The sequence below is a fragment of the Salmo salar genome, chromosome ssa04 (genome assembly GCF_905237065.1).
Source record: "Salmo salar chromosome ssa04, Ssal_v3.1, whole genome shotgun sequence".
In the NCBI taxonomy this organism is placed as follows: Eukaryota; Metazoa; Chordata; class Actinopteri; order Salmoniformes; family Salmonidae; genus Salmo; species Salmo salar.
In genome coordinates, this window is record NC_059445.1 from 60,779,038 (window position 1) to 60,792,945 (window position 13,908).

At 43.1% G+C, this 13,908-nt stretch overlaps 1 protein-coding gene across 2 annotated transcripts in view; it reads left to right on the plus strand.

The window, feature by feature from the left end:
* LOC106603449 (VPS37D subunit of ESCRT-I) overlaps window positions 1-11,075 on the plus strand; it is a 40,298-nt gene extending 29,223 nt beyond the window's left edge. For both annotated transcript variants that reach the window (XM_045717163.1, XM_045717164.1), the window contains 2 exons: window positions 3,887-3,969; window positions 10,092-11,075. In XM_045717163.1, coding sequence (XP_045573119.1) covers window positions 10,110-10,622 — 513 coding nt within the window. In that variant the 5' untranslated portion in view covers window positions 3,887-3,969; window positions 10,092-10,109 and the 3' untranslated portion in view covers window positions 10,623-11,075. The remainder of the gene's footprint in view (window positions 1-3,886; window positions 3,970-10,091) is intronic.
* The last annotated feature ends 2,833 nt before the right edge of the window (window positions 11,076-13,908 follow it).

The following is a 13,908-nucleotide window of genomic DNA, read 5'->3' on the forward strand; positions in this document are numbered from 1 at the left end:
CACAGTGGGTCAGAAGTTTACATACACTCAATTAGTATTTGGTAGCATTACCTTTAAATTGTTTAACCTCTTTTAACTTGGGTCAAACGTTTCGGGTAGCCTTCCACAAGCTTCCCAATTTAGGTCCATTCCTCCTGACAGAGCTGGTGTAACTGAGTCAGGTTTGTAGGCCTCCTTGCTCACACACACACTTTCTCAGTTCAGCCCACAAATGTTCTATAGGATTGAGGTCAGGGCTTTGTGATGGCCACTCCAAAACCTTGACTTTGTTGTCCCTAAGCCATTTTGCCACAACTTTGGAAGTATGCTTGAGGTCATTGTCCATTTGGAAGACCCATTTGCGACCAAGCTTTAACTTCCTGACTGATGTCTTGAGATGTTGCTTCAATATATCCACATAATTTTCCTACCTCATGATGCTATCTATTTTGTGAAGTGCACCAGTCCCTCGTGCAGCAAAGCACCCCTACAACATGATGCTGCCACCCCGGTCCTTCACGGTTGGGATGGTGTTCTTCGGCTTGCAAGCCTTACCTTTTTTCCTCCAAACATAACAATGGTCATTACGGCCAAACAGTTCTATTTTTATTTCATCAGACCAGAGGACATTTCTCCAAAAAGTATGATCTATGTCCCCATGTGCAGTTGCAAACCGTAGTCTGGCTTTTTTTATGGCGGTTTTGGAGCAGTGGCTTCTTCCTTGCTGAGCGACCTTTCAGGTTATGTCGATATAGGACTCATTTTACTATGGATATAGATCATTTTGTACCTGTTTCCTCCAGCATCTTCACAAGGTCCTTTGCTGTTGTTCTTGGATTGATTTGCACTTTTCGCAGCAAAGTACGTTCATCTCTAGGAGACAGAATGCGTCTCCTTTCTGACCGGTATGACGGCTGCGTGTTCCCATGGTGTTTATACTTGCGTACGATTGTTTGTACAGATGAACGTGGTACCTTCAGGCGTTTGGAAAATGCTCCCAAGGATGAACCAGACTTGTGGAGGTCTACAATTTTATTTTTCTGAGGTCTTGGCTGATTTCTTTTGAATTTCCCATGATGTCAAGCAAAGGGGCACTGAGTTTGAAGGTAGGCCTTGAAATACATCCACAGGTACACCTCCAATTGACTCAAATTATGTAAATTAGCCTATCAGAAGCTTCTTAAGCCATGACATAATTTTCTAAGCTTTTTACAGGCACAGTCAACTTAGTGTATGTAAACGTCTGACCCACTGGAATTATGATACAATGAATAATAAGTGAAATAATCTGTCTGTAAACAATTGTTGGAAAAATTACTTGTGTCATGTACAAAGTAGATGTTCTAACTGACTTGCCAAAACTATAGTTTGTTAACAAGACATTTGTGGAGTGATTGAAAAACAAGTTTTAATGACTCCAACCTAAGTTTATGTAAACTTCCAACTTCAACTGTATGCTTTGGACATAGGCCCCCATCCTCTTATTGAGATACCAGATCACTTTCATGTGAGACATCATTACAACGTCTATATTGGTACTATTTTCACATCATATGTATATAGTTGCATGTATTTAGCGTATCTTACCTGGATATGGTCGGTACCTTGCATTGCAGACTGCCATCAGGACCATTGAGAAAAAGCCCTTGTTGTAGTAATCGCTGCCCGAGTTTGCCAGATCTTGGATCTGAACATGTTTTCTGTCGACAGCTCCTGCACAATACGCATAATTCCAACGATCCCCAAAATCTCTGCCGATTTCTGCCCATTGTGCTATGGAGGGATAAAAAAAAAAAATCCTCCTTCAAGACATGCCAGATAGCCTGGCACACTTCCGTGACGATGGCACAAACTGTTGAGATTCCTAGCTTATAAATTATAACTTGCAGCGATACTTTTCCGTGTGCTGCCACTCGCCAAAAACCAAAGGGTCACACAGCCTTTCTGCAGCAATTACGGACAAGCTGTGAGTTCTCTCGTACGAGATGTAAGGGGAAAGCAGCTGAAGCAAGTTGTCAAATCTGGCAACCGACATATGAATGTATTGAACATGTCTTTCCTTGTCAACGCTTCGCATAGTTTTTACAATAGACATGTATTCTCCATTTTCTCAGTCTTTTTTTCTTCTTCTAGTTCTTCTCCTGAGTAGTGATAGCAGTTCAATCTCTTGCTGTTCAAGCTCTAGCAATAGCAATTCAAAAAGAGACATGTTTGCTTCTGTGGCTAAAAAGTTGTATCGTAAAGCATAGAACACCAGACTAGCCTGACATGTAGCTAGCATTTGTAAACAGGTATAGAACACCGGATCTGGAAGTTCAAACGTCGTCGCTAGCTAGATTGAAAAAGAGTTCCTCGGCTCCTCTTGCTTGGTAGCTTCTCTGGTTCCCTAAGCCCCTAGTGGATATACACTACACAAGGTGGACTTCCTCTCTGGAGAACGACTCCACCCACGAACATGCATGCACGTACTGTAGATCTACGCACGTTAATCGTGTAGACATCTTAATGGACGGATCAAAATGTACAGAACGGATACCTGGAGGAAAATGGGGAAGGGTCATACTTTTTCAATTTCAGTTCAGGGGAGGGTCATGTAATTTGTAATTTATTAAATGTCAATATTTCTCAGTGGTTTTAGAATGAGTTGCTTATTAAGCTATATATCGATGTGTGCCCATCACACTGATTGAAATGGATTTAACAAGTAATTTAACAAGTAAGTTTTGCACACTCAGTGTATAATGTGATCTATAACAGTGCTTTGGTTTACGAAACAAGCTGTAAAATACCTGGGAAAGATGTGATTCCGATGCATATTGGGATATTGTTGTTTTGTGTCTTAAACATTCAGAGGCTGACTTTGCTTGGGAAAAAATACAATTATGTCACTAGCAATTGATTAAGCTATTCACTTCAGCCACCCCTCAGGGCCTGGTTCCTCTCTAGGTTTCTTCCTAGGTTCCTGCCTTTCTAGGGAGTTTTTCCTAGCCACCGTGCTTCTACATCTGCATTGCTTGCGTTTTGGGGTTTCTGTATACGCATTTTATGACATCTGCTGATGTGATTGATTGATTGACTTGATTGACTTTCTGTACAATAGAAGAGGTTTAAACCCAGATAGCTTTTAGGGAATCACTTGTGACCTTCTCTCATTGGGTTAAGGTAGGCCTAACTTTTCAAAGTACCATTCCCAGATTCCTAATGATGTCTCAGATTTAAACAATCGACAGCCCGTGCATCCCATGAGAAACTGGGGAGCCACAATGGAGCAGCAGTCATGTGACAGCCCTTGTGACAGCCTCAGTTGTCTCTCTCCAGAATGAAAGGCCTCCCCCAACCCCCATAGCCTAGCCTATACTGTATGTCCACATCACATTTCATTAATAACGCTCTGTATTCCACACAGCCTGCTCAAGGGTCTTTACCATGAGCCACAACCTTCTGGCCTGCAGCCCTGTGTATCAGAATTCCTGCGTTGCCATGTAATGCTTACAGTATGAAGAACAGTTTCTAAAACTGCATATTTAAGGCTCTGGTCTGTCCAACAAGTGAGGGTAAACGGTAGACATGTTCTCTGCAATCCATTTTGTTTTAATTCTTATTTTTCGGTATAGAGGAGGGTCACTTGTTTTTTCCCCCAAGCATTCAGAGAGGGTTTAGGTCAAAGATATTTTGCTGAAGGCAGGGCCATCCATTTTCATTTCAGTGGTCCGATTTTGAAATAATGTTCATTCCCTGAAAGGTTATTTGTTTTTAAATGATTTAATCTCTCCTGGTTTCTCAGTGACTAAACCCCCCTCAGTCTTGAGCTAGTCATAAGTCACTCTTTTGGTAAGCTCTTTTTCTTAACTGTTCCCTCTGTCACTGTCATTCCCTGTGAATAAATTATGTTTCTTTGTCCTTGCAGAGGCCGACATACAGAAGCACAGCCTCCAGACAGCACAGAATCTTCTCCAGGAAGATGTGGCGCGTGCTGAGGAACAGTCCGAGGTAAATCCAAAGCCTGAACTCTAATGTTTATTAGTCTTAGCATAAACCACTGAGTGTGTTCTTGCATTGTCAGCACTAGTATAGTATAATTGAAAAGCCTCCATGCCAGTCAACAGCCAGGCCACTTTCGTTCATTCTGCACTCCGGTAAAGACAGACAGATTACTGCTTGTTCTAGGAATAGTCCATGAAACTCATGCACACTTGAGTATTCAAGAATGCAGGAGTTATGATCCACACTGTACTGGTTGCCTTTTTCAAGTGAGATTTAAATAAATGTGTTTTCTGTGCACTATACTACATCTATCTGGTCACGATTTCAATAGAAATGTCTACAGTTTGAAAGAGAGCATTTGCCTAGACCTTTTGATTTCAAAAGAACAGGTTCTTTCAAATGTTAATTTGCGCATTAAACACACAATGCTATTGACAACCAGACAGTTAACAGAAATCCATACATGGGGATGATCCGCTCCATTTCCAAAAATGTCCACCTAGACTGAGCAATAGTGTGATCACTGTTCAAATCAATCGACAGCCCATGCATCCCAAGACAAACCGGGTAGCCACAATGGAGCAGGAGTCATGTGACAGCCCTCAGTTGTCTATCTCCTAGAATGAAAGGCCTCCCCCAACCCCCATAGAATAGCCTATACTGTATGTCCACATCACATTTCATTAATAGCACTCTGTATTCCACACAGCCTGCTCAAGGGTCTTTACCATGAGCCATAGCACAGAACCCCCCCTAACGCTTCATCTTAGTACGTGTGATATTCCGCAAATACCTGTGTGTGAAGGAAGACAGGGAATATTGATAATGTTTACAGCGCTGGGAAATGTAACACTCAAACACTGACATGGTTGGGTGGATTTACAGATATAGGCCTACCTTTGATGAATTATAGCATGTGCCCACATTTACATAAATGTGTATATGTATATTCAGCTACTTTTTAATGTGTACTGCAGGTTAACCGTCACGGTTTACTTAAAAATGTAAATACCTCAGTAACCTAAAGCTTCAATTTGATATAACTACACTAAACAAAAATATAAATGCAATATGTAAAGTGTTGGTCCCATGTTTCACAAGCTAAAATAAAAGATCCCAGAAATATTCACTAAAAGCTTATTTCTCTCAAATGTTGTGCACAAAGTTGTTTACATCCTTGTTAGAGAGCTTTTCCCCTTTGCCAAGATAATCCATTCACCTGACAGGTGTGGCATATCAAGAATCTGATTAAACAGCATGGTCATTACATAGGTGCGCCTTGTGCTGGGGACAATAAAGCGCTACTCTAACATGTGCAGTTTTGTCAGACAACACAGTGCCACAGATGTCTGAAGTTTTAAGGGAGCGTGCAATTGGCATGCTGACTGCCGGAACGTTCACCAGAACTTGCCAGAGAATTGAATGTTCATTTCTCTACCATAAACCACCTCCAACATTGTTTTAGAGAATTTGGCAGTACGTCCAACCAGCCTCACAACCGCAGACCACGTCCATAAACCGTCTCAGGGAAGCTCATCTGCGTGCTCGTCGTCCTCACCAGGGCCTTGACCTGACTGCAGTTCGGCGTCGTAACCAACTTCAGTGGGCAAATGCCCACCTTCGATGGCCACTGGCACACTGGAGAAAGGTGCTCTTCCCAGATTAATCCCGGATTCAACTGTACCGGGCAGATGGCAGACAGCGTAGCGTGTATGGCATCAGGTGGGTGAGCGGTTTGCTGATGTCAAGGTTGTGAACAGAATGCCCAATGGTGGAGGTGGGGTTATGGTATGGGCAGGCATAAGCTACGGACAACGAACACAATTTATCGATGGCAATTTGAATGCACAGAGATACCGTGATGAGATCCTGAGGCCCATTGTCATACCAATCATCTGCCGCCATCACCTCATGTTTCAGCATGATAATGCATGGCCCCATGTCGCAAGGATCTGTACACAATTCCTGGAAGCTGAACATGTCCCAGTTCTTCCATGGCCTGCCTGCATACTCACCAGACATGTCACATGTTTGGGATGTTCTGGATCAACGTGTATGACAGTGTGTTCCAGTTTCCACCAATATCCAGCAACTTCACACGGCCATTGAAGTGGAGTCAGACAACAGTCCACAGGCCACAATCAACAGCCTGATCAACTCTATGTGAAGGAGATGTGTCACGCTGCATGGGGCAAATGATGGTGGTCACACCAGATACTGACTGGTTTTCTGATCCACGCCCCTACCTTTAAAAAAAAAAATGTAGCTGTGACCAATAGATGCATATCTGTATCCCCAGTCATGTGAAATCCATAGATTAGGGACTAATGAACGGGTGGACCTGGCTCTCAAGTGGGGGGGCCTATGACCACCCATGGCTGCGACCCTGCCCAGTCCATAGATGGATGAATTGATTTCAATTGACTGATTTCCTTATATGACTGTAACTCAGTAAAATCTTTTCAATTGTTGCATGTTGTGTTTATATTTTTGTTCAGTGTACTTTCAGCTCGATACTACAACCTATACACTACCCAGCAAACATGCCCACATTGGCACGACGTGGGCCCAATGCGGTCTGAAATGTATAGGCTGCCTACATTGGGCTGATGCTACTTTGCTTATCGGCTCCACATTGGCTCCAATGCGCGTGCATTGCAATGTCGTCCATGGGAAAAACTATGGCAATGTCCGAATACCCATATTTGCATCCTAAATAGGAGGCCGTTTGAGTATGCGGAAAAATAAAGTTTAATAGCATGTGACATTTCGAAAATCTAGTATACTTTAAAATGCACGGATGTTATAATACTTTTGGCTTTGACAACAGCTGATCAATTAGATATGGGTATGCTCTACCGAAATTAACGAATAGCGGGAAACACGCCATCGCGAATGACGTATTTTCAGCATGCGAAAATAAAAATGTGGCATAGTATGTGAATTTTCTTAAAACGAGTACGCTTAAATGCCAGGATGTTATGCTAATTTCGGCTCTTCATCTGGCATATCCGCATTGGAAGAGGTGGGCTGCGAGTAATAGTCCCTAGTTCTCTTCAAGTAGCCAAACAATACAACTAGGCTACTTAAATGGTGCCGAATAGCGATGTTTCTGCGTTGGTGTTCAATAGTAGGCCAAGTAGTTTTTTTCTCCTTCAAATTAACAAGATAATTGCATCGTATGCTTTTTGTTTTCTCGTTGAAAAGTGTTTATTGTTAGCTTGGCCTTTGTCAGAGCTTTAAAACTAAATAATAAACCATCTTTTGATTTCTGAATGTGTCGGCAGCGGGGACTCGGGGTGTGGCTGCGTTATTGATGTTAATCAGGCCTTTTGATTTTGATAATGTTTGTTTTAGTTTTGTAGGCTAGGCTACCTATTTAATTATTTAAGGTTGGATCAACCTTCAGCAGTCAGTCTGATCTCGTTCCCAATGATCAGTGCTTAGTTTTATGTTGCTGTCCGGCGTTTCTGAATTTGCGATGCAGCCGACAGTCTACGTTTTTCTGTGCAATAGCCTTTCGATTTTAACATTAAAAGGTTTTATGTGTACTAGGATATTTTATTTCATTATATACAGTACCAGTCAAAAGTTTGGACACACCTACTCATTCCAGGGTTTTTCTTTATTTTTACTATTGAGATAAAGCCAAGAGTGTGCAAAGCTGTCATCAAGGCAAAGGGTGGCAACTTTGAAGAATCTAAAATCAATGAAATAATAATGAAATAAATTGAAATGTATGCATTCACTACTGTAAGTCGCTCTGGATAAGAGCGTCTGCTAAATGACTAAAATGTAAAAAAAAAATACTGTATGTTACAGGACTATGGTTTCACTAATAAATATTGAAATTGAATCAAATGATCTGTTTCTGTCGTCAGTCCATTTTAAATAGGATAGATGGGCTACGGTATATGTCGAATGTGATAGTCTGCCTATAGCCAGCCTGAGTAGGGCCTATAACTACATTCCTATTCTATTCAGAGTTTAGATAAATTAATTGAATTGGAAATGAGCTAATATCAGGCTGGTTAATGCGATGCACGTCTGAAATGTAGAAAAATCCACCCGCACTCCGCCACACCTACTCAGCCAGTCAGGAGCCGCTACTGCGTTGGTTGCAGCCGTGGCATACTGCATACTTTTTACTAAATGGTACGTGCTAAATAGTATGCGACAATGAGTACATATTATGCAGTTTATGTAGTACGCTAGTATGGGTATTCAGATATGGCCAATGTTGTTTGCAGTAACTTATTTGTTCTTGTAATATCGCAAACAGATGTGGCTAGCCCATCCATTAATGTCTCCAGCTTTAAGGTATTTAGCAAAGATAACCAAGTTGTTGCTTTCATTCATACATTTTATTCGAGAAACTGTTAAGTCTCTAATATGTCACATGCACTTAAAGCTGGAATCCTTAAAATGGTGAAACTGCCACGTCCATTTGCGATATTACAACAACAAAGAAAGTTACTGTAAACAACACTTTTTTTCACCTCGGACATCATTGCACGTATGCAAGAAGTGCACAATATGTACTGCAATTTTTTTTACCATGCTGCACGACACTCCTCAACTCGACAAAAAAAAAACAATAACGGAGGTGGGGCGGCCAGTGGCACAATTTCCCCCTACTGCGGATTCCATCTTTGTCTTTATAAAGACTTCAATGTTGACAGTGTACAAGATCAAATATTTTTGGCGTCACACAACAGAACACTCAGTAATGGTTGCATAAAAAGAACTGTGTGCAAACCACATCCCAAAATATTCTATTCAGCCCCTGCCTCTATATTATGAAGTAGCTAGGCTTGGTGTGGGACTAGCCCATATTGGGCTTGGTGTGGGCTAGCCTGTGCACACCTTGCCAACCGCACAGGGCCAATGGAAATGGGGTAAAGTTTGCTGGGTACATATCGGTATGTTTTTACCCTTGTGTGAAAGGTTATTTTTTCCAGACAATTTGTGCAACCTTGACACATTTAATCCGCCCTCATACTGTCCTGGGTGATAAAACGTTTTATTTGGCGAGGAACACATGGCGCAACACATTTATTGAGCTTGATCCATTAGCAAGTGGTCGTTGTAATCCTTCATTTCACAAACCCTTTAGTAGGTGACCGAATGCATAACTGTGAACAGACTACAGTCCTATACAGCACGTTCCCATCAAGAGAAAGGCTTACTTCCAGAGACTACCCCCCACACACAATCCTTCCAACAGGTTTTGATTTATCCATGCAAGCTCACAGACTTAAATAAACTGTGCTTCCTCCACCTCACACAACCCCGATTGATGGCTCCATGACTCAAAGTTGTTAGGGCAGCAGTCAGCCTGATTGATTGGGTGACCCTCATCATAATAGGACTGTGTTGAGTGATGGCTCTTAGCCAGCACTGAAAAAACATGGGTCTCTCAAAAATAATGACCCTCAGCCCATTTGTTTATTAGATGGATTTCACACAATCAATTTCTCTAACGTATGGCATTAAGGGTGGGTCCTTTTGTGTGTTCCAGCCTTCTAACACCATTTGGTTTTATGTATCGCCACACTATCTTTAGCGGCTCTCTGTTGAAGACGCCAGATTTCAGCCCCAGAGGCTGAAGGTAATATCATAGTGTTGATTATGTCAAGCCCTCTACAGCTGGCAACTGTGAAGAAAGACACAGTGTCCAGGGCAATTATGGTGGTACTGTGGGAACCATTTGAGCTGCTCCGATATGGAAGAGACACAGTAATGACCCAAGCCTTTTTTGTGTGCGTAGCCAGTAGCTGCCTGTTAATTGAGTAATTTCCATTTACTGTGCTCAGACAGAGGTTAGAGTGTTTGGGGAGGTGGGCTGTGCAGACTAGACTGTCATGAATTATTCACTCCCCCCATACTGGGCTAGATGGGTCTTCCACCTGCTCCCCATGACTGGGGGCACAGTTGCCAGTCAGACTGATTACAGTCATTCTAGGGCTGTTCCAGTGGAAGTGTAGTGGACACTGTATTAATGGAAAAACATAAGTTAATGTGAAATCTACTTTTACATGTGTTTGAACTGTCCCCAAGGGTTGGGAATCCTTTTGTTTGAATTCCTGTCTTCTGATACCCGTTTATTTGTGGGCCTCTGCTTACAGGACCTCCTGGAGAAGTTCATGGAGGGGAATGTGCCCCTGGAGGGGTTTCTAGACTCCTTCCAAAGCTCCAGGAAGAGCTACCACATCCGCCGTGCTCAGGCCGAGAAACTCCAGGAGCTCAACCGAGCCAAACGGAATTCCAGCAAACCCAAAAAGCCAGAGGAGCGAGAGGACAAGATGTGGGACGAGAACCCGGAACCCCAGCGGACCAACGGCTTCATGGCCCAGGGCCCGCCCCGGGTCTTCCAGCTCCGCTACGGCCTCACCCCCGCCATCCTGCTTCCCCACTTCCCCCTGCCACCCTCCTCCACCACCTCGCCATCTGCCCCGACCCACACCAGTCTACCTCCGCTGGACTCCCAGCCGAGCCAGACCCAAATCCTGAGCCCCAGTGCCCCGCTCTCTGGACATGGGCATCCTGTGAACCTACGGGTCATTGGACAGTTACCCGGAGGCTGGTCAACCAGACCGATGCGGTTACAGCAGCTCTATAGGCCCGCCCCTCACCAGCCTGAGCCTCCATACCGATAACTGAGGCATGGGCCCTAGAGGTCTCTAGACATGGAACCAAACAGTGGCTACCAGACTCATGCACGCAAAGATGGCTTTTGAAGCTTTTGTGGAATTGATCTGAAACATATGTTCGCCATCCATGACACAAAACGTAAACATACCTAAAATGGGAGATAACCAGAAGCCATAAAGCACGGAATAAGTTTAGTTGAAAGCAAGGGAGTAAATGAAGGAGAAACAGGGCATGGTTTTCATTTTTATTTGAATGTTACACTTCCAGGGTGTCACAGGGTTGTAAAGCACAGCTATGATAAGGAAATGTCACAGATGGACTAGTGTCTCCAGCTTGTCATAAAGGACCCTATTGTCCATCCATCCGACTGAGAATGGCAAGGCTTCTATGAAATGGCCTGGTGTCGTTTTGCTGATGATCAATAAAGTCCAAATCATGGTTTTTATTATTAACCTAAATCCTTGTTGTTACTTGTTTCATAGTTCGATCCAAGCAATACAGTCATATTTATGCAGCTTTGGAACCATTTCCAAGCCATCTTTCTGAAATTGCAACACAAAGATGAACCAAGAACACGATATGTGACAGTGTTTATGCAGCTTCCCTTTTCAAATGCACATTTAGTGCAGATGGTCTTCAAAAAATGATGCTGTCACATGGATTTTTTATTATTAATAATATCGTTGAGAGTGGATATGGGGAATCAGTCATTGTTATCTTTGGACTGGCTCCCAAATAGGGCTACATTTTCTAAAAGGTCACCAAGATTCTCAGCCGAAGTTGATTACCGTCACAAATAAACCTTGAAGAGCGCCAAACTCTGTGTTATTTCACAAACAGTGTCGAAGCATTCACGTCGGCAAATTATTTACTTATGGAAATCCTATTTGAAATGACCGGCAACAAAGCTGTTTATATATTCTGATAAATGAGAAACTGCATTTACATTTTAGTCATTTAACAGATATTTTTATCTAGAGCGACTTACATGTGTACATACATTTTATTGTACTTTTGCATACTGGTCCCCCATGGGAATCGAACCCACAACCCTGGTGTTGTAAGCACCATGCTCTACCAACTGAGTCACACAGGATCTTTCAGGACTTCAGTTTTTTATTCTCCTCCCAACTGAGTAGGAGAGCATGTAGATTTTCTCAGTGAGAAAGCCAACCTACTGCAGACTGATCTTAGACAGCACATACTGTTATGATTTAATATGAAACAATTTATTTCCTCAAATTTCCTTACTACCAGTCCAGCATATAAGTGCACTTTGGGGAAAATAGGATAATTAAGCAATAAGGCCAGATGGGGTGTGGTGTATGGCCAATATACCACGGTTAAGGGCTGTTCTTATTCACGGCACAATGCTGAGTGCCTAGATACAGCCCTTAGCCGTGGTATATTGGCCGTATACCACACCCCATCGGGCCTTATTGCTTATGGCTCCAAGGTGAGTGTGAACTTTATAGCTCAGATCTTGTGCCCTCTCATAGGAGAAGCCTGCCAGGGCAAGCCAGAGAGAACAACAATGGCTTGACTGTGGTCACAAACAAGTCTTCCCCTATGTCCTCAATATGTTATTATGGCAATAAGATTGTACGGAGCTCATAAGTGACTTAAGGGCCTAGATTTAGAGGACTTTATTTAGCCCACATGAATTGTTTACTAGGCCTTTCAGCTCATGTTGGAGTACTGAAGTTACTCGTGTTTTAACACTTGTGACAGTGTGGATTTTAATTCTAACCCAGATATTAGGCCAAATGATAATAAACAGAAGCTATCACAGAAAGTCTTTATGAAAGGGAATGGTGTACATATCAATGTGGGGTTTCCATTCTGTTTCAGGATCACAACTAAAGCTTTTAGAATTTTGTCCAGTATAGTATCTTTCTCTTCCCTCCTCAAGGTAACTGAATACTCCTGCATCTTTCCTGAAAATGGATGGGAATGTGAATTACAGTACATCAAATTGAATGTGGTGGTTATTCACTAGCCAAAAACAATAGTATTGACATGAAAAGCCCACAGCTTTTCATATCAGTGGATTGTGGTTGCAAGCGCTTCTACAAAATGCCCAGTGTATGTCAAAATGTATCAGTGTGTATTCCATTGAAAATGAGCACTATATCACACTCAAGTCAATTTCTCCTTTCTGCCTGTTGTGTATTTCACTGCAATGTCTCAGTATGAATGCATGTGGCGTATCAAAATATGAGTGGGGCAGGCCACTCCGAATAAGATCATGGCGTCTCAGTAGGTAAATGTCTACTTGTATGGATGTCTGGACACTGAACTGCCAGTGACCTGATTGTGCAAGGAGAAAAAAACTGAGTCGGTGCTGTGTGTGGTAAAGCAAACTAAATGAGAGACAACAATGATTCGTTACAATATTTACATCACTTACTATGAATTCATTGATCTCATTATTTAAGCTTGGCCTACATCATTCAACATGATCAAATCTTAACACAAAGTAGAAATACACACAATGCTACGCCTACAGTATATCGTAAATTAAAGACGTTGGCCTTACTTGTTTTCCCTGCAGGCGACACGCAGACAGCCTGGCCGTCTCTCGGTTGACTCACCCCCCCATGGGTCATCTGGAGTCTCATCAGCCTCCTCTGCTCTCTCTAACAGGCCCCAGGGGCAACACAGTGGCTGTGGCTGGACAGAGGGGGCAAGGCTTGACAATGGGTAGTAGCACCACAGGCCTTGTCAAAAAAAGGAATGTTTCCTGCGCTCTTCAGCAACATTTTATGTCAACAACAGCTTTTGTCACTGGTGGTTTATCTGACAAAATTGCCCTCTGTCATCAGCTCAATTCTAAACTTTAGCTCTATGTCTTTGGGCAAGGAGTTTTATTTTAGAAGTACCCATGCTCGGGGCCTCCCTAGTGGCACAGCGGTCTAAGGCATTGCATCGCAGTGCTAGGGAAGTCACTATAGATCCGTGTTCAATCCCAGGATGTGTCACGACCGAGAGAATCGGCGCTCAATTGGGCCAGCGTTGTCTGGGTTAGGGGAGGGTTTGGCTGGCTAGGATGTCCTTGTACCATCGCTCTAGCGACTCCTTGTGGCGGCCGGGTGCATGCACGCTGACATCGGTCGGCAGTTGTACGGTGTTTCCTCCGACACATTGGTGTGGCTGGCTTCCGGGTTAAGTGAGCAGTGTGTCAAGAAGCACTGCGGCTTGGTGGGGTCATTTTTTGGAGGACCCAACCTTCGCCTCTCCCAAGTGCGTACGGGAGTTGCAGCGATGGGACAAGACTAACTACCAGTTGGG